Raw genomic sequence first — 20,917 nt, 5'->3', positions numbered from 1 at the left:
AGATCCCTAAATACTCTACGATTAAAGTTTACTTTATGGTAAGTAAGTGGTTAGTCAGTTGGTGGAAGGCCTAGTGAGTTACTTTTATAAACCATCTGTAAGGGACACTTACATCCTGAAAAGTTCGGCCCTTGATGCCCGACTGACGCTGCTCTTGTCTCCATCTCTGGTCTCCAACTGGGTCTTGTGGCTTGACGTGAACAATCATTCATTCATGTTGTTGATCACACTGTATTTGGACCAATCCCTAAATATTCTAAACCGTATAGATACTCAAACTATCAACACTGCAAATGGTTAGGGTTAAGTTTACTTTAGGGTAAGTAAGTGGTCTGTTGGTAGTGGAATGCCTGGTGAGTTAACTTTTATAAACCATCTCTGTAAGGGGTGCCTATATTTTGTAAAAGGGGTTGATGGAGGCCGAGGTCAAGATGAACGTGGGGGTGGGTATTCTTCCTCCTCCGAGGACGGCGGGGGTGATGAGGACAATGAGGGTCTAAATATGTAAATGAATCATTATTAGAATTTATACAGTGGGTTGGTCAAAACAAGCATAGCAATGGGTAGACAGGCTACTGGTTTTCTGATCTGAGAAATCCCTGCACATCCACTGTCCCATCAGCCCAGTCAGGCAATTCATTAACTTGTTTACACATGCATACCACTTTGCAATTGAAAGAAGGCTGAAACCACATTTTAAAACACTTGCTGCAATGTGGACGAAACAAATTGAAATGTGGAGAAATTCATAGTCAAACAATTATGTGCTCACTTGTTAAATTTTCTGAAGTGTTAAGGTCTGATGTTACAAATTACATCCCACCGCTTTACAATGATTCTGTAAATAGAAGCCTGTTAAAACACATGGCGCCATTCAGCATGAATGAAGATATCAGCGCCAGACACCAATTAGTGGGTATGTGTAGTGATATTAACAATATCAGAACATCATCCGGACATCCAAACATCAGAAGGGCTGTACACTGAGCCTTTTTGGAATGACCTGTTTGGAAGAGCAGGCGTGCAGCAAACTGCTTACAGCTTTTTGTGGGGGTTTGGAGTTTACCTTTTTTGACAGTCAATAAATATATCTTACATAAAGAGGCCATAAAGAGGCCACCATTCCAGCCCATCTTTAAACCACTCCTGTGCCACTGGTCCAGTTGTGTTTTCCTCCACAAATAGAACAATGAGGTACATATATAATACAAAAAACAAAAATATTTCATTCACTAAATCAGCTGGGTAGACTTGATTATACTACCTGGAACAGGTTAAGAGATCCAAAGACAAGACAGTGTGGATTGATAAAATTATTTGCAGGTAACTGCTCACTGTATTTTGGAATGGCAGATCACAGGGAAGCTCGGGAGAACAGGCTTTGGTGGACGGTGAGGCTGCAAGCAGGGGAAAAGGTGAGTTTGTAAGACAGCTGTTTGTCTACTGCTAATTACAAATACAACTCAAAATAAACATAGAAAAAAGGCTAAATATACAGATTCTTATTGAATCATTCTTAGTGGCCTACATGAGGCTAACTTGTGACATGTAACTGTTTGCAGTTAACCATTTAGCTGTGGTCAAGTAACTAACAGTTCCACTTACTGAATGTATTGAGATGATGTGAGGAGGGCCAAAACAGATCAAGACAAGAGGCTGAGAGCTGTTGGATGGGCAAGAGGCTGAGAGCTGTTGGATGGGCAAGTTGCTGAGAGCTGTTGGATGGGCAAGAGGCTGAGAGCTGTTGGATGGGCAAGAGGCTGAGAGCTGTTGGATGGGCAAGAGGCTGAGAGCTGTTGGATGGGTGGGGTGGACTCAAATGGTCAGTCGATGTGTATGAGTGGCACAGCAACAAAATTGTCTTCCATGACGTATTAGGAAAGCCTTACCTTCTACCAGTCCAACATTGCAGTAGTATGCTGTGTCCAACAGGCCATTTACTAAGTGCATGCCAAATGTAGAAGAAGGCATTGAGTATTCAAAAGACTTGATGGGCAAATTCTGAGTACACCAGATATGCCGCCTCCTCAACAATGGTATTCCTGATCTTTGCGACCTTCTCCTGAATAAATACATGGCTCTTGGCTTGGTCTAGTTTGAGGGTGAAAAGCTCTGTCGCATTGAGTGTACTGCCGCGCACAATGAAAGATTGGTGGCAGAGGCCCTGATGCATGTTCTCCTCTTGCACCCAAATGTTCTACACTCCGCACTCTCACAGATGCGTTCTCAGAAAGTCTCTCAACAACCTGACTACAGGAAGCTCCAGGTTCTGACAAGCCTCTTTAACTTTTGCATAAAACTTTCAAACTCGAAGGCACCAAAAGAGTCCAGATTCCCATGCACCTCGACGTCTTGTGCAAGATACACAAGCATTTCACTACACCGGCAATAACATCTGCTAAACACATGCATGTGACCAATACAATTGGATTTGTCCGAGAGGCCATCTATGTGTATGCCAAATGCAAGGCATGGGATATTCAAAGAAATACTCTTGATGGGAGAATTCTGAGTAGATCAGAAAAAGCTGATGGTTTTAATCAGCATTTCTCATCTGTTACCTCATAATAATTCCAACCACAATACCATACATGCTAGGTATACATCGAACCAGGGGCCGGATTCACAAAACACTACTTATGAAAAAACGTAAGAAGTTTAAGGAAAAAAATAAGTTCATACGATAGTTTGGAAATGCAATTCCTCAAAATGTTCTTAGGAATTCATAGTTCTTAGGAACTTTGCAAATATCATTCCTAAGAACTTTGTAAATATTAGTGACATGCTTGAAACCAATAAATAAGCCTATATGACAGGGAGTATAGAATTTGGCCCACTATAATAAAGCATTTCCATTTCATTACATTTATTTATCTGCTTTATGTCTCGAATATTACTTTTTTTGTTGGCTCGCAAAGCCTTTATACACAAAAACAAACGTTATGTTTCACACATTATACCCATCAGACTAGCTATATCAAAAACAAAAATGGATAACAAAGGCAAGCGCAATACAAACTTCAGCAAGCGAGAGCTTGAAGTGACGGTGGAGGAAATAGCAGCCAGGAAAAGGTTGCTGTTGGGGAGACTTGATAACTGCGGGGTCACTGCAGAGACCAAAAAGAGAGGATGGGCGAGATTGGCCGAGTCGGTCTCTGCCGTCAGGGATATGGCAAAGGACAGTGACGCCGTAAAATCAAGTCGGATGCTAAGAAGGGAGCTGAGAGAAGCAGAGAGTTGAAGAAGACTGGAGTTAATAGGGAGGCTATATACAGGGGGTACCGGTACAGAGTCAATGTGCGGAGGCACCGATTAGTTGAGGTAATATGTACATGAGATATTAAAGTGACTATGCATAGATAATAAACGGAGAGTAGCAGCAGCATAAAAGAGGGAGGGCAATGCAAATAGTCTGGGTAGCCAAAGGCTTCTCAACAGCTTCTACCCCCAAGCCATTAGACTCCTGAACAGCTATTAAAAGGGCTACCCAGGCCCCTCTTTTACACTGCTGCTACTCTGTTTATTATCTATGCATAGTCACTTTAATAACTCTATTTACGTGTACATATTCCCTCAATTACCTCGACTAACCGGCGCCCCTGCAGATTGTACCGGTACCCCCTGTATATAGCCTCGCTACTGTTATTTTACTGCTGCTGTTTAATTAATTGTTATTTTATTTCCATTATTTTACAAAACACATTTTTTCTTAAAAGCATTGTTGGCTAAGGGCTTGTAAGTAAGCATTTCACTGTAAAGTCTACAGCTGTAGTATTCGGCATATGTGACAAATAAAATTCCCAAACCATCCGCCATTTGTCATCGGACAGTTTTGTGGAAACAGCTAACCATGGCCACATGACTATTCCTGTTCCAAGGCGAGATGTTCTTTTCATACAATGTCCACAACCTTGGACACGACACATCCATTGTCTCTTGCCCAATCTATTGTCTCTCAGCCTGAAGATGAAATGTGGTTTTTGTTGTTGTGCATTTACCCCCTTTTTCTCCCCAATTGGTTAGTCTTTTCCCCCATCGCTGCAACTCCCGTACGAACTCAGGTGAGGCGAAGGTCGAGAGTAATGTGTCCCCCGAAACACGACACTGCCAAGCCGTACTGCTTTTTGACACACTGCTCGCTTAACCCGGAAGCCAGCTGCACCGATGTGTCAGGAGGAAACACCGTACAACTGGCATCCGAAGTCAGCTTGCCCACCACAAGGAGTCACTATAGCACGATGGGACAAGGAAATCGCAGCCGGTCAAACCCTCCCTTAACCCAGACAACGCTGGGCCAAATTGTGCGCCGCTTCATCGGTCTCCCGGGACGCGGCCGGCTGTGACATAGCCTGGGATCGAACCCGGGGTTGTAGTGACGCCTCAAGCACTGTGATGCAGTGCCTTTGACCGCTGCACCACTCCAGAGAGCCTGAAGATGATATTGACAACCATTAGGAAAATCTGAAGTATTTGTGGATGTGTAGTTCATGCTGTTACAACATGGTAGGTATGGGACCAAAACAGAAGAGAAGTTTAGGTTAAATGGTTTCCAGATCTATGCACGGCTAGGTATGTGCGCGGGAGCGCAACACCACATACCTTCAGAAACAGGCCCGGATGACCAACGGTTGGAGTCATGATGATTGTCGCTTCTTGAAGGAACGAAAAGAAGAGCAAGAGAAACACAAATGAATACATATAGAAAAAAATACTTATTGGAAGCAAGCCTATATCCTGCCAGAGATTGAATGATTTTAGTTTAATGGAAACTGTACAGTGTATGATCGAGAACACAGTGAAAGTCTAGGGAGCGACAGGCAGGGCTAGTTTTCAATACCCCTTCTACATGTGCAGTACTTTCAATTACATCAGAAGACTACATGAATACTGAGGTTACACGCCAAATGGTACTCTATTCCCTTCATAGTAAACTACTTTAGACCAGCAACCTATAGACCCTGGACAAAAATAGTGTACTATATGGAGAATAGAGTAGAAACATCGTAAGGCTCATCAGTAATGTTTCCCTTGTCGCACAGATGGATAACGTTGTGTGAGACTCGTCGTCTTATCTGCTTGGGGTTTCCCCCCCCAACCTAAGACATTTCGATCGATATCGCCTGAACCTAATGTAGCTACGGTTAGCTAGCTATATAAAAGGAATGAACGACGATTATGAGCTTGTCACGCGGCCCTGCATGGCGAGTAAAATGCAATAACTAGCAACAAGTGAGTGTTCTCCAGTCCAAAGTTTTAACATTATCGGTGCTAGCTACATTAGTTACTGTCGCTAGCAACCGTCCTTAAATTAACGTTTTCATTACAACTCCGCGGCCCGATAGCATAAACGTGATTGAACGTAATTGCATTTTAATATAATATGTGCGATAGCTAGCAAACTATCTACCGTTAGCTAACGCTAGATTAATTTGCAGCTACAGCTAATCTAACATTACCGTTAGCTATACAGGCGACCGACAGTACAGTAGCTACCTAGCTAGCTACACTAGATGATATAATGCTAGCTATGATATTTTAACGTTAATGTTAGTTAGCATTTGCAAATTAGATGTAATAATTACCCAATTTGACAGTTCTTCACATTCAACGAGTAAACTACTGGCAACACAGGCAAACAATTCTGAGCCTTGCCTGAGTGCTAGCTTTGCTCATGACTGTACTGTCTTTTTATATTTACCTGTAGATGACAACCCTCAATTATTTGAATTTATTTGTATTATTTTATACAATTATTGGAATTATATGACTGGATAATTTGATGTGGTGGCTGCATGCATTCTATACTGGATCCGTTTGTAATTTAAGCCTATTTTGTAAAAATTGCTTTATTAATCCTAGTCCAGATCTCCCCATTTTTTGGATAACATTTCTTCCATCAAATCCACTCATGTATGCCGTTACCCTAATCCCTTTATATATTATAGAGAACATCATGATGTCTGAATGTAGCCTACTTGTTTATTGATTAGTTACCTTAAAATAAATATATATTTTAGTCATTTTAAGATTTGCATCATTTAAAAAAAAAGTGCTACGAGTAAAATGTGGTGGATGTCAAATGTGGTCTCTCGCTTGAGAATCCCGTTTTGAGAACCCATTGACTTCAAGTGTTAAGCATTGTTATAAAATGCAATGTGGATGGATGATTCAGTGATTTCATTTCACATTGTCAACTAATTTCTTCGGATTTCTCATCTTCTACACAAGTTCAGTAGAGGTGGCCACTTGGTTTATAATTTGCCAAATTGACTCCTGCACTTTTGTTCATTTATTTAAGCCTATGCGCTTTATGCAGATTTTCGGATAAAAAATATTGCCAACCATGACCCGATAAGGTTTGGGTATGCGATGCTTATAATGTGTGAAACGTAGGTGAGGAATGATTATGCATTGAGAGAATACAGCCATTCAATCAAGTTGCATTTTAGGCGTTCTCTGCCGGTCGTTATTTATTTTTGCATTGACTGGCATTGTCATATTCATATTCAAACATACGGAATTGTAATTGGATGCATTTTACCGCCATATCATACTGTGCTATGATTGGTTAAGACCACCCAAATGGTTAGGTCATGGTCAGTTTTGATCCTGGTTGGCGATACGTGAACATGCCAGTTATAGCTACCTAATAAAGAGCTACCTTAAGAAATATCCTGTAGGTCTGCATTTTATTATTTTGTGCAAAACAAGACATGTTAACCAAAACTTCCCAAGCGATGGGCGATAGTTCCAGAACCTTGGTTTCTAGGGATGCTGTCCATGGTTCTGAAAACAGCGCACGTCTGGTCTGTGCATAGAATGTCAGATCAAAACATTGTATTGGGCCGCTGTCCGTGGATCTGAAAATAGCGCTGAAACGTTGTAGCATTTGCTACAGCAGATCAGAACAGAAACAACAATAATTATTTTCCCCGGATGGTCCAGCATCAACAGTTATTTATTTATGATACTGAATTGCACATTTTCACGGGGCAGAAGTTGTTCCCCTAGGTACTCATACATGCAGCCACAACGATTCACTGTCTCTTTCCATTGTGTTTTTGTGGTTCTTGGTTTCTTCATTTTTGTATTATATCACGAATGAGTCTGCCTCTTCGGCCAAAGTGCAACTGCAAATCACACAACCTTATTCAGGTGGCGTTGAAACTCCCGGAGAATATTACCCATCTCCTGTTTTGCAACAGTTGCCAGATCGATGTTCATCCCCTTTTGTGACAGCCATTCCAGAAAGCACTTCACTGCCCAGTTGGTTTGTCTTGATGTAGCTAGCTTCTTAATTTCTCTAATTTTCTATGTCGTCTATAGCAGCGCTAACGTTACGGGTTTCTGCATGTCTAATGTTAAAGCTAATGTTTTTCTCATTTTCAAAAGCTGCATTCACCCAATTGGTGTGTGGGTATCCTTAGATTTATTCTTCCGACTTGCCTAAAGGGAATTGTTGATATGTTGTCAATTTTGTCTGGTCGATAACATTTACTCTGGATAAATCCGGTTCTGGAGTGTCTTAACAACATTAAACCAACATATTTAGATTGAAAGTGTCAAGATTTTTTTTTTTTTTTTTGCGTGATAGGCAAATATACTTAATGAGATCGCTACATTTACATATTTTAATAAGACAATTCAGAACAATCATAATACAAAAACGTATTATTGTGTCTACATTAAACTGGTGAAAGTGGATTGTGATATGATTACGGGGGAAATGACCCTATTAGGGTGTGATACCTGGCCTTAAAAAAATATGTCTTCCTCTTATGAAGTTCAATTCCAAATGTTTCCTAAACCGTATCGCAAGCGAGGCGTATTTTGTGTTTGGGCAAAAAGGGAGCTTAAATGACGACTGTAACGCAGGCAATTGAATTTTAGTAATGATTATACAACATTGAGTTAATATTTTTATTTAAACTTTGACTAGACAAGTCAGTTATAAGAACAAATTCTTATTTACAATGACGGCCTTCACCGGCCATACCCGGACGACGCTGGGCAAATTGTGCGCCACTATATGGGACTCCCAATCACGGCCGGTTGTGATACAGCCTGGGGGTAAAATGGTTTTTAAAAATCTAGCTCTTGTAAAAATAAAAATAAACTCGCAGCATAAGGAGTTGACTGTATCGTGTACTTATACACTGGCATTTCGTTTTGCTAAATCTTGAATGTATTCCATTGATAACAATAATACTCAAATAGGCTATGAGCTGAACATATATTTTGGCCCCATTAGATTTAGGGCCTCGCGTTTTCCTATTATTACGGTAACAGCGGGCATTCCTTGTCACGTGATCAACGAGAGCATCTTTTTGGTCCATTTTGGATGATAGCTGAGTCCTTGTAGCTAACCACGACCCGAAAATGACAAAACTGCAGTTTTTAAACGTATTTTTGACCGAGCGGCTTATGCTCGCTGCCCAGGAGATCTACAAATCTGTCGAAGACACGATTTTGGAATACCAAGAGGAGATTGCGCTCAGGGAGAGGGAGAACGACCATCTGAGACGCAGACTCCGAGACGCTGGGATTGAAATATGGCCAGGTTAGTAGCTAGCGTAGGCTATTATGCTAACGTTAAAGTTAGCGCCGAAGCCGCACGCTAAAGCAAATTGGTTGCTAAACTGTTGTAATGGTACATGCATTGCCGAACAACTAAAAGGCAATCATGAAAAAATGTTTTTTGACACCCTTGTATTAATGTTGCGAGAACTAACGTTAGCTAGTTAATGTTTTTCAGAAAGCTAATAATGGTAGCTACGCTAACGTAGCTCCTTCACGTAACTAGCTAACTAGCCACCTTTGTTCGTTAGCCAGCTAACTAGCTAGCCAACAAGTTATCTAGCTAGCTGCAGAGATTCAGACTCATTTGACTCAGCTGTTTTGTTTATCATTTCTGAAATCTAGTTCCTTTGATACGTAAATGTAATTGATAGTGTTTTTCCTCGATCGTAAATCATGACTGCCAAGTCCCTCCCTCTCTTCCATCCAGACCGTCAGTCTATGGCACTATTGGAAGAGGAGGATGGCGAGCATCCTCGCCGGGAGTGGAGCCCCAGCATGGGCCATGAGGAGCGAGTCCCCATCCTGATCAAGGAGAAACGGGAGCTCAGGTCCAGCCAGGGGGACGAGCAACTACGGGGCCACGGCTCCTGCAGCACCCCAGAGTCCATCTTCACTCCTCCCCGCGTCACCAACGAATACCCCCAGGACCCTCCCCACTCCTCTAACCTGCCCCAGAACCCGTCGGTGGAGAACAGAGAGCGGGACCCTGGTCCCAGAAGCTCATCCAGACACGTCAAGTCAGAAGTGTCCCACAGAGGCTCCTCATCATCTTCGTCCAACAGCGTCCCGCAGCCCCTCGCCACAGTCAACCCCAACTGCTCCAATGAGAACAACATTGACATCATTGGAGTGGAGAACGGAGGACAGATGTTGGTGTCTGGGTCTAAAGGACGAGCTGGTGGGAGCAGAGGTCAGGCCTCCCATTTAGGTGACCAGGGCAGTAACGCGGCCACAGAGTGTGGAAAATCCCCCCTCCAGGTGCACGTGTCATCGTTCTGCTGCAAGGTGTGTGGGGAGGCATTCAGCCACGTTGGACACCTGCATGTCCATGTCCAGGTGCACACCCGGGAGAAGCCGTACCGCTGCGGGGTGTGTGGGAAGTGTTGCAGCTCCTCCGGCAGGCTCCAGGAGCACGCCAGGAGTCACACTGGAGAGAAGCCGTTCCGCTGCCAGATCTGTGGGAAGGGATTCACCCAGATGGCCCATTTGAAGGTCCACATGCGGATCCACACGGGAGAGAAACCATACAGCTGCCCAGTGTGTGGAAAGTGCTTCAGCCGCTCCGACAAAATCAAACGTCATCTCCAGACCCACAGCCGTGAGGGCACTTACTTCTCAGGGCAGTAAGATGAGGGAGACCACCGGTGGTTGTGGGTGGTTGTTAATGAGCGACTGAGTCTGTATGAATGAATGAATGAATGAATTACTGATTATGGGACATTTTTTAAAAGCTAAATTGCTGCCATTAAGACGGCTTGTTATTTTTCTCTTTCTCTCAGAGCTAGGGATTCTGACTTTCTTAGAATGTTTTATCTCCTAGTTAACACTTCTCTCCATGCCATAGTTTCTCTCTCATGCAGTAGATTTGTATAGTCGATTTAGTATGTGTCCATTTACTTTTTGTACTTGTCACTGAATGGGATAATAGGGAATCTTTAAACACCAAATTGAACGACTTAGTAGCTAGTCTTTCTGAATGATTTAGTCTTTAATTTTAGTAATGAACTTGGTAGCATGATGATAATGAAGTCTTCCACTATGCGCCTTGAAACGGAGATGCGTTCAGGCTTGCAACAATAAGCAGCATTCCAAAACGTGTTGGTCTTGTCCCAGATGATTTGCACAGGGCCAATTTACACAAATCTAAAATAAATAGTTGTTTTTTTCTCTTCATTAATTTTTAAAAATTATATCACATCTTCTAAAACCCACTAATCTTATTTCCTCAGTCAGCTGGCTGAAGTACATAAGATGTTTTTATTTGTAATTCTAATTAACAATGGCTAACCGTATGGGAATTGACTATAAACAGTTGTCCATTCCTTGAGTTTACAAATATGGATATAAGTACACATGTTCACCATTTGTTAGTTAGGGTCGGGTAGGTTAGGCAATAGCCCTGCCTGCTCGATTCAAGGTTTCTGTACAGTCACCTAAAGCCTCCCTGATACAACTGATGTTAAAGGACCATTTGCCTCTCTCATCATCATTGCAGAACTGTGTACTCCCACCTGAATTTGTCAACTAACTTATCTTACAATTAAAAACATACTTATCGGTGAGGATTCAATGCAAAGACTGCTAATTTTGCAAGATAATTGTTGCCTTGATAAGGATTGTTTCCTAATTCTGTATATGACCACTATCTATCCCCCACCTCTGATGCATATAGAGTGTGTGTCCTCTATTATCCGCACTACAGAATTTGACCAACACGGTGCAGTGACCAACAGATTCCCCAGCTGAGCCATACAGTATTACCCTGTATCTGAGCTGCTTGTTCCCGATTGTTGGTCCTGAGCTCAGCACTGCACATACTGTATATTCACTATAGTAAAGATCTGTTCTTGATGGCCAGTTGTTTAAGTGTAACATACAGACAGACAGATCAAGCCTACTCCTGGAATCAAAAGCACTTTAGATAGTTTATATTGCAAGTGCTTGTAATCTAGGGGTAGACTTAATGCAAGTCTCTACTTTTTTTATACGTTTTTATCAGAACTTGAGCAGTGCCTAGCTGAGAACGAGGCACATGAACAAGCAGTAGGCCTATGGCCCGGACCAGAAACAAACCATTGCCCAATCCCCTAGGCAAGTGTCTTGGGCAATAGGTGCTTGGGGTTGTTACTAGTAGACAGGGTCTTTATCTCCTCTCAGGACTGAGGCTACTACAGTAGGCCCTCTAATTTAACCAGCATTCCTCCCCTTCTCTCCCACACAGTTTATTCTGGGACACCGCTGCTCCCACATACACAACTGTACAGTGTTGTATCATTATGTAATAAATGTAATTTTTTAAATAAAGTAGTCTTTGAGTACCTTGTCTAAATTGTCAGGTTCCTTCCACACAAGGCATAGCTGAGCTTTAGATTGAATAATGCTAGAGTGCATTATCTGACAGCGGATCAAATGAAAGTTTGAACACATTAACTATCCTTAACCAAGAAGTACAGTGTAACAAACTTAAACATAAGATATAAAAGTTAACTCTGCATTGTTGGAAGAGGACCTGTAAGTAAAAGTTACTGTTAATTTACAAAGCGTGTGACAAATAACATTTGATTTCGATAGCCACTGCAGAGAAGCTCAATCCCCAATCAAGATGGTGCTACCCATGCCTATCCAATCCTTTCCGATCTACAAAAGTGTTTAGGGTTTGATTTGGGATTCAGGGTTTAGGTACCACATACCACACATTCCAGAATGTATCTATAGAGCCTCACAGTGGTGTCAAAACCTAGCGGAAAAACAAGGAAATGGGTCCAATTGTTTTTCTAGCATACATTTCACACAGGGGATTTTGGAAATACTCAAGGCTGTGTTTTGTGTAGGCGTACGTACCCAGCCGTGATGTTTAGATAACCATGTAAATCTCTCTCAGACATGGTGACTTATCAATATAGTTGGCTCTATTTACTTATAATGCTAATTAGTGTAGAAGCAGACATCATGCAAAACTACAAATCCCTGCAAGCTCCTGCACGTCATCTCTAAGCTGACATCTTGGCTAACAGGTATTGTGTCAATTTAAAACTTGCACAAAACAGTTCACAGAATTGTCCATTTCAAAGAAATGTAGCCAATTTATGAATTACTACATTTAGCTAATATTAGCTAGCTAATCATATAGTCTTACCTTTGCCTCGATTCGCCAGTCTTGCCCAGATCGTGGCATTTGTAGTTATTTAATGATAGCCACATTAGGATAATTTATTTCATTTTTGGGGGTAAATACAGACGAATATATTGACAAGTCTCCTTTTCCTAGACATTTACAAGGCTATCAAAACGTCATGCCAGGGTAAGCCTACATGAAACATAGACCTTATTTGAAGTGTTTCTAAAATCCCCTATGGGAAAAACGATTGGAACCATTTCCCTGTTAGATCGCTAGGTTTTATGGGTATTATGACAAACTTTTGTACGCTAATAATCTATTGTATTCCATGTGCTAATTAATTTGTCTATGATGGTACAATTATTTCAACTGCCCCAGGTTCTCAAGTACTTACGGTAACTAACAGCGGGCCAATTTCTGATTGCGTTACATACTCAAGGCGTTTTGTTGTGTCGAAGATTATCTATTGTATTGACAAGATGGTCTATAGACCGCTTTAACAATGGAAATACATGGAAACATTCTAGATCTAGCCCATGATTTAATGTAGAAAATATCACAGGAGGTTGGTGGCCCCTTATTTGGGGAGCACGGGCTGGTGGTAACAGCTGGAGCGGCATGAGTGGAATGGCATTGTAATGAAACGGGCAGGGAGCAGGTCTAGAACCCTCAACCTCATAGCCCGAAGTCAATAAACAACCAGAAGTTATGACGCTAGTAAATAGCCTAAACCACACGTGTCAAACTAATTCCACGGATGGTCGAGTTTCTAAAGAATTCCCCTCACCTGGTTATCTAGGTTTTATTTGAAAGGAAAAAACAAAAAAACCTACGGACCCTCGGCCGTCCGCTTCAAGCCAAGCCTCCTCCATGTCCACTCTTTTCTCTCTCCCCACCCGTGAAATTTCAGTCGCATCTCACCCCTGCACTTATTTGTCCATCAAACATGTAGACAACTCGTTTAGCCACGCTAAATTGGTGGAGTAATGTAATTAGCTCAAATGTTTTAAAAAAACTGTTGATTTCGCGGGTACAAAATGAATGAAAAGGAACTATAAGAACTTTTGGGGTGTTAAACCGGTTCAGAACTTCATGCTGGTTGGACCTCTGGGACAGGACGAAATATATACGGGTTCTGCTCAGAGAAGAACGATAGGAAACCGTTAACAACCCAAAGATTATGAAACGTCCATTAGATCAAATAACGCTCACCTATCAAAATAGCAATTCACTTTTATCTTGACCAATTTCGACACTCTCGTTGCCCCTCATAACAAACAAAAAAAGAATACTCACTTGACACGTTGTGTGCTTAACGCTATAAATCTAGGTGGAGTCGAACCGCCCGCTTCGCCTCTTCGCTTGTGTTTAGCGGGTAAATGTGCCCTGGCTACCATCGACCCTCAAAATGACGAAATTACAATTTCTAAATGTATTTTTGACAGAAAAGTTGATGTTAGCTGCCCAAGATATATATAAGCAAGTGGAAGAGACCATATTAGAATACCAGGAGGAAATATTCCAGGGAAAGCGAGAGAATGACAAACTGAGACGCAAGCTTCACGATAATGGGATTCCATGGCCAGGTTAGTAGCTAGCTTGCTTTAAGAAAAAGAAAAATAACCCCGGGGTTTTATTGGCGATAATTTGTGAAAAACTGGGCCAAGGTGTTCGGAGCATGCTATAGATACCCGATTAGCACAGATGGTCGCCTCTGTCTAATGATTTTTTTTTTTACGCTGTAAACATGAAAATATGGCATTGTGGGAATCCTAACCTTATAAAGGTGTGTAGTAATTTAACCTTTTCGTTTTTTGACTTCTTTATCGCTGATATGAAAGATAAGGGCCTTACGATAACAAAACCGTACTACACCACGCATCACTTAACGTTCAGACCGAGTCGGGGCTCTTATTAAAACAGAAGATACTTTCGTGAATAGACGCTATAGTTAGTGTCTATGAATAGGCTAGTAGATAGCTAACGTTTGCTGACTAGCAAGCGGTGCTAGCAAGGATAATATGCACACATTATGTAATTTGTTATTTTATCTGAAATACGCCGTTATGCTTCAGCTAACCAACAATTAACGTGCCATATGCCAGTGGCTATCTTGGCAGATTAGCTAGATAATTTAACTCTTTGCAGAGACTGCTAGCTAGCATTCATGCCTAGCAAATCCCATAGTTGTCAATACATTCTGTGTATTCTGTTTCTCGTTAGCTGTGAGTTGGTTAACTCAAACTCAGAACTGGGTGGTAAGCAGGTCGTGATGCCCAAGTAAAGGTGCCTAGCTAACATTACATTACATTTAAGTCATTTAGCAGACGCTCTTATCCAGAGCGACTTACAAATTGGTGCTTTCACCTTATGACATCCAGTGGAACAGCCACTTTACAATAGTGCATCTAGGTCTTTTAAGGGGGAGGGGGGGTGAGAAGGATTACTTTATCCTATCCTAGGTATTCCTTAAAGAGCTAACAACACTACGTTTTCCCTTCTTGACTTTCAGACCAAGAGCCCTTTTCTCCTGTAGAATCTGAGGAGGAGGAGGGAGCCATTGAGCATAAGCAGGAACCAGACCTCGGACAGACTTTGGAGAAACAGGAGGGAAGGGCCAGAAGGGAGGAAAAGCTGTTTAGGGGACTGGCCCCGCTGTCTAGATTCGTTCCTTCTGATGGAAATGATGACTATGATCAGAACCCACCTCAACCCACCTCACATCAGTTCCAAATACAAACTCACACTGGGAAGACTATAGAGGGAGGCTTTCTATCAAGCTCAACAACCTCCAATCCAATCAAAACAGAGACTGATAGATTGGGCGTCTGTCCATTGGATGATCCATCAACTGACCCAAATACTTTCTCTTCAGGGAACCTCGACCTTTCGGCAGCACAGAGTGAGAACAGTGTAAGTATGATGGGGGTGGAAGGTGGTGACGAACTACTGTCAGGATTTGAGGCTCTACAGATACCGCTACACACTGAAAATACAAATTCCCTTCAAATCCACCACGACACGTCATTGTGTTGCAAGGTGTGTGGGAAACCCTGTAGACACATGGGCCATTTAAATGCACATGTGCGAATGCACACGAAGGAGAAGCCATTTCTCTGTGGCTTGTGTGGTAAGTCCTTTAGCTCGTCTGGGAGGTTGAAAGGCCACCAGAGGATTCACACAGGGGAGAAGCCCTACCAATGTCATATCTGTAGGAAACGTTTCAATCAGACTGCGCACCTGAAGGTACACCTGAGAGTCCACACAGGGGAGAAACCATTTAGTTGTCCCGTCTGTGGGAAAAGCTTCAGTCAATCCAACAAGGTGAAAAGACACCTTGTGACACATTCTAGAGATGGTTCGTTCCTACCAGGCCTATAACGGAGATGTTTGTTTAAGGAAGGTGTTTGTTCAATGATGTTTGTTTAAGAAGATGTTTGTTCAAATCCATTCTGGTGTAGGAAATATTTAGGCTACTGGTTTATAATGAGGATTTTAACATGTCTTCCCAACCATACAGTGCATTTGAAAAGTATTCAGACCCCTTCATTTTTTTCTCATTTTGTTATGTTTACAGCCCTGTTCTAAAATGGATTAAATACATTTTCCTCATCAACCTACACACAATACCCCATAATGACAAAGCGAGAACAGGTTTTTAGAAAAATAATGAACTTAAATACCTTATTTACATAAGTACTCAGACCCTTTGCTATGATTAGAAATTGAGCTCCGGTGCATCCTGTTTCCATTGATCATCCTTGAGATGTTTCTACACTTTGATTTTAAATTCAATTGATTGGACATGATTTGGAAAGGCACACATCTGTTTATATAAGGTCCCACAGTTGACAGTGCATGTCAGAGCAAAAACCAATCCAACTTGACAGAGCTTGAGAGGATCTACAGAGAAGAATGGGAGAAACTCCCCACATACAGGTGTGCCAAGCTTGTTGCATCATAGCAAAGAAGACTCGAGGCTGCAATCGCTGCCAAAGGTGCTTCAACAAACTACTGAGTAAAAGGTCTGAAGACTTATGTAAATGTGATAGTTCAGTTTTTTTATTTTGATACATTTGCAAAAATGTATAACCTGTTTTTGTTTCATCATTGAAGTATTGTGTGTAGATAAGGGGTAAAAAACAAAACAATTTAATCCATTTTAGAATAAGGCTGTAGCGTAACAAGATGTGGGAAATGTCAAGGTGTCTGAATACTTTATGAATGCACGTTGTCTATGTAATACTTTACCTCAATGGTGTTGTCTATGTGAAGAAATTGTCAAATGTATTATTATTTTTAAATTGGTAAGCCTACAAATACAGAAATATACTTTCCTGTTATACATTTTGTTAGTCAAAGGACTCAAACATCCAAACTATTCTCTTCATTGACTGACATCTATTGGTAATGCATTTCAATGTTATTTACTTTGAATATTCTTCAAGCATTTGACTCCTTTCACACTGCACTTTGATACCTTTTGAAAAATTGAAATAACGCTATTTTGTAATTTTAGACCTTTAGGCAAGTAGCCTAGTGTAGGCTAGTGACCTTCATAAACAGAAGTGCAACGTGATCTTGGTGAAAACAGTTATTGGACAGTTTGATGTGAATGGGATGTTTTGGACATTTTTGTTGTGTATTTTAGTAAATAAAGGTCAGAATTGTTGAAACAAAACAGATTTTTTTCGTTTTATTTAGTTGTGGGTGTTTTTGGATGATAGTCGTCCCTTAAAATGTTAAGCCTAAATGTCAAGAAGGTTTTAGAATCTGCGAAGTCGGGTGAATGATGGTAGCTGCTGATTCAATGCCAAGAAACAACGCTCCAAAGTGGGAAAGCTTCATAATCACTCAAAATCAGCTTCACAGTGGTCGGCTGACTTTAATATTCCTTTAGTCGAGTTCAGTATGTAGAACGTATAGAATTTATTCTGGGAACAGACAACTATACAGGCTATGTGTGGTTTTGTGGCCAATCCACCACCTCAACTGTTCACCCCTCTTCTGAATTGTGAGGTCCCTCCCAGAAAATGTTAAACCATTCATAATAAATGTAATAATCAAGAAAGTCTTGTATACATTTTCTACCTATGTGGGTTCCAGGACTATGAGAACACTGATGACTTCTGGTGCTGTGCGGTGTGGAAGGAAAGCAAGGAGCAAGTGGAGGGTGTGGTTCCCAGTACCTGGGTGGTGGGCAGGAAGGTCATTTCACCTCCAGACAATGGCAGGAAAGTCCTGAAAGAAAGACACAAGCCAGGAGCCAATTGGACAGCATATGACCTTATTAAGGTCAAAATATTCTCAGGTACTGAAGCATAACCCAGACCCCTTGACTTTTTCCACGTTTTGTTACATTACAGCCTTATTCTAAAATTGATTAAATTAGATTTTTTTCCCTCAATTTATAAAAATACCCAATAATGACAAAGTAAAACAGGTTGTTAGAAATTTTAGCAAATGTATAAAAAACAACTGAAATATCACATTTACATAAGTATTCAGACCCTTTACGCAGTACTTTAAAGCAATTCTGGCAATGATTACAGCCTCCAGTCTTCTTGGGTATGACGCTACAAACTTGGCACACCTGTATTTGGGGAGTTTCTCACATTCTTCTCTGCAGATCCTCTCAAGAAATGTCAGGTTGGATGGGGAGCGTCGCTGCATAGCTATTTTCAGGTCTCTTCAGAGATGTTCGATTGGGTTCATGTCCGGGCTCTGGCTGGGCCACTCAATGACATTCTGAGACTTGTTCGGGAGCCACTCCTGTATTGTCTTGTGTTTATGCTTTGGTCGTTGTCCTGTTTGAAGGTGAACCTCTGAGGTCCTGAGCGCTCTGGACCAGGTTTTCATCAAGGATCGCTCTGTACTTTGCTCTGTTCATCTTTCCCTCGATTCTGACTAGTCTCTCAGTCCCTGCTGCTAAAAAACATCCTCACAGCATTATGCTGCCACCAACATGCTTCACCGTATGGGATGGAGCCAGGTTTCCTCCAGAATTGATGCTTGGCATTCAGGCAAAAGGGTTCAATCTTGGTTTCATCAGACCAGAGAATCTTGTTTCACATGGTCTGAGTCTAAGCGGGCTGTCATGTGCCTTTTACTGAGGAATGGCTTCTGTCTGGCCACTCTACCATAAAGGCCTGATTGGTGGAGTGTTGTAGAGATGGTTGTCCTTCTGGACGTTTCTCCCATCTCCACAGAGGAACTCTGGAGCTCTGTCAGTGACCATTGTGTTCTTGGTCACCTCTCTGACGAAGGCCCTTCTCCCCCGATTGCTCAGTTTGGCCGGTTGACCAGCTCTAGAAAGAGCCTTGGTGGTTCCAAAATTCTTCCATTTAAGAATGATTGAGGCCACTTCTTGGGGACCTTCAATGCTGCAGACATTTTTGTCACCCTTCCCCAGATCTATGCCTCGACACAATCCTGTCTTGGAGCTCTACGGACAATTCCTTTGACTTCATGGCTTGGTTTTTGCTCTGACATGCATGAAAATGTAATTATGTTGAAACCATTGGAAATATAACTGATGGGCGCCACTGCACTGTATAGAGATTGAGGTGCAAGCCGTTGCTGTGCGCTCATTGGCTCTTATTTGAGCTGCTTCTCGCTCTGTTTGGTAGAAATATACACTACCGTTCTAAAGTTTGGGGTCACTTAGAAATGTCCTTGTTTTTGAAATAAAGGCCCCTTTTTCCCCCATGAAAATAACATTGAATTGATAAGAAATACAGTGTAGACATACAGTGTAGACATTGTCATGTTGTAAATTACTATTGTAGCTGGAAACGGCAGATTTGTTTATGGAAACATAGGCGTACAGAGGCCCATTATCAGCAACCATCACTCCTGTGTTCCAATGCAATGTTGTGCTGATTTAAAGAAGCAATAAAACTGGCCTTCTTTAGACTAGTTAAGCATCTGGAGTTTCAGCATTTGTGGGTTTGATTACAGGCTCAAAATTGCCAGAAACAAAGGACTTCTGAAACTCATCAGTCTATTCTTGTTCTGAGAAATGAAGGCTATTCCATGTGAGAAATTGCGAAGAAACTGAATATCTCATACAAAGCTGTGTACTACTCCCTTCACAGAACAGCGCAAACTGGCTCTAACCAGAATATAAAGTGTGGGAGGCCCCGGTGCAAGTAAATCTCACTTTTAAAAGTTAATATTCTGTTAACTCATACCCAACTAATGTTGATTCCTCTTATACTGGTATTTGTGGCCAAAGTATAAATTGGATAATTTTTTAAAATTTAAAACACCTCAAACAAAATTGCTTGCTGTTTCCTCATAGAGGATGTCAGTAAATGTAAGAGATAAAAATATTACCTTATTTGGGGTCACTGAATAAGATACAACTATGCTGGTCTCACGTCCCTCTTTAGTTTTGTTTTGTTTACTATTGGTTAACAACCAATACTCGAAATGCTTTAAATACAGCCGGAGCTACTCTGTATGGTTTCAGAACCTCTGGAGGAGTGTGAAGGGTACAGTAGGTCCAGTGATGAGCTGACTGACAACACGTGAGCCTAACACACAGAGGAAGACGGGCGAGGGACACATTACTGGTCAGTGTGAGAAGTCCTAAACCTAGACATTGATTAATTAGGATTGTTTATGTAGAACAGTGTGTTTAACTAACATTTGATTTCCATAAACTTTTACAAAATACACTAGGCAGATACCTCAGGGAGGACCCCATGGAGATGAAACACACAGGTGAGAGAATTTTTAGATTGTATTCTGTTTTACTTTCACTGTACTAGCTATATGTATGAAACACAATTTTGTAGTGTTACATGAAGTGTAAGCGTATTCATACATGTATACTCATTGCCTGTTTGTTGAAAGTTGTGGCAGGTTCATCAAACTCCCCTCTGCTCTCCTCTTCAGAAATGTCGAACTCTGGAACCCTGGAGGAAAGTTCTACCGTTCTAGAAGCAGAACCTCATCTTGATCGATCTGAGATCAGAGGGCAAGTTAGGTTACCCTATATCTACCAGTGTTATTTCCCATTGGTTTTCCACACACGTGGTCTATGTCAGTTTGATGCGCTGTACACTACATGACCAAAAGTATGTGGAACATCTCATGCTCGTCGAACATCTCTTTCCAAAATCATGGGCATTAATATGGAGTGGTAACGCTCGTGCAAGCGGTTGCTCCCGACACCACTTGGGTACACTGCAGCATCCACCGAGAGGCTTTTGCTGCCAAGGGAATGCCTGGCAACTTGAAAGACGGTTTGTACACTACAGTGAAAATGGTTAACTTTGTTAAAGCAAGGCCCCTGAACTCTCGTGTATTTTCTGCACTATGCAATGATATGGGCAGCGACCATGTAACACTCGTTATCTAGGGGCAAAGTATTGACACTTTTTCTTTTTTTTAAATTGAGAGACCAGCTTAAAGTTTTGACTGACCATAATTTTCACTTGTCTGACCTGCTTGCATGATGACGAGTTTCTCACACGACTGGCCTATCTGGGT

The 20,917-nt window shown here is 41.6% G+C and overlaps 1 protein-coding gene across 1 annotated transcript; it reads left to right on the top strand.

Moving 5' to 3' along the window:
* The first annotated feature begins 8,297 nt into the window (after window positions 1-8,297).
* On the top strand, window positions 8,298-11,618 carry LOC115135552 (zinc finger protein with KRAB and SCAN domains 8-like). Its single transcript, XM_029670351.2, has 2 exons — window positions 8,298-8,560; window positions 9,008-11,618. The coding sequence occupies exons 1-2, from the start codon at window positions 8,380-8,382 to the stop codon at window positions 9,925-9,927; spliced, it is 1,101 nt and encodes a 366-aa protein (XP_029526211.1). The 5' UTR covers window positions 8,298-8,379; the 3' UTR covers window positions 9,928-11,618.
* The last annotated feature ends 9,299 nt before the right edge of the window (window positions 11,619-20,917 follow it).

This window comes from Oncorhynchus nerka, linkage group LG2 (assembly GCF_034236695.1).
Source record: "Oncorhynchus nerka isolate Pitt River linkage group LG2, Oner_Uvic_2.0, whole genome shotgun sequence".
Taxonomy (NCBI): domain Eukaryota; kingdom Metazoa; phylum Chordata; class Actinopteri; order Salmoniformes; family Salmonidae; genus Oncorhynchus; species Oncorhynchus nerka.
This window is presented reverse-complemented; position numbering and strand designations above follow the sequence as displayed.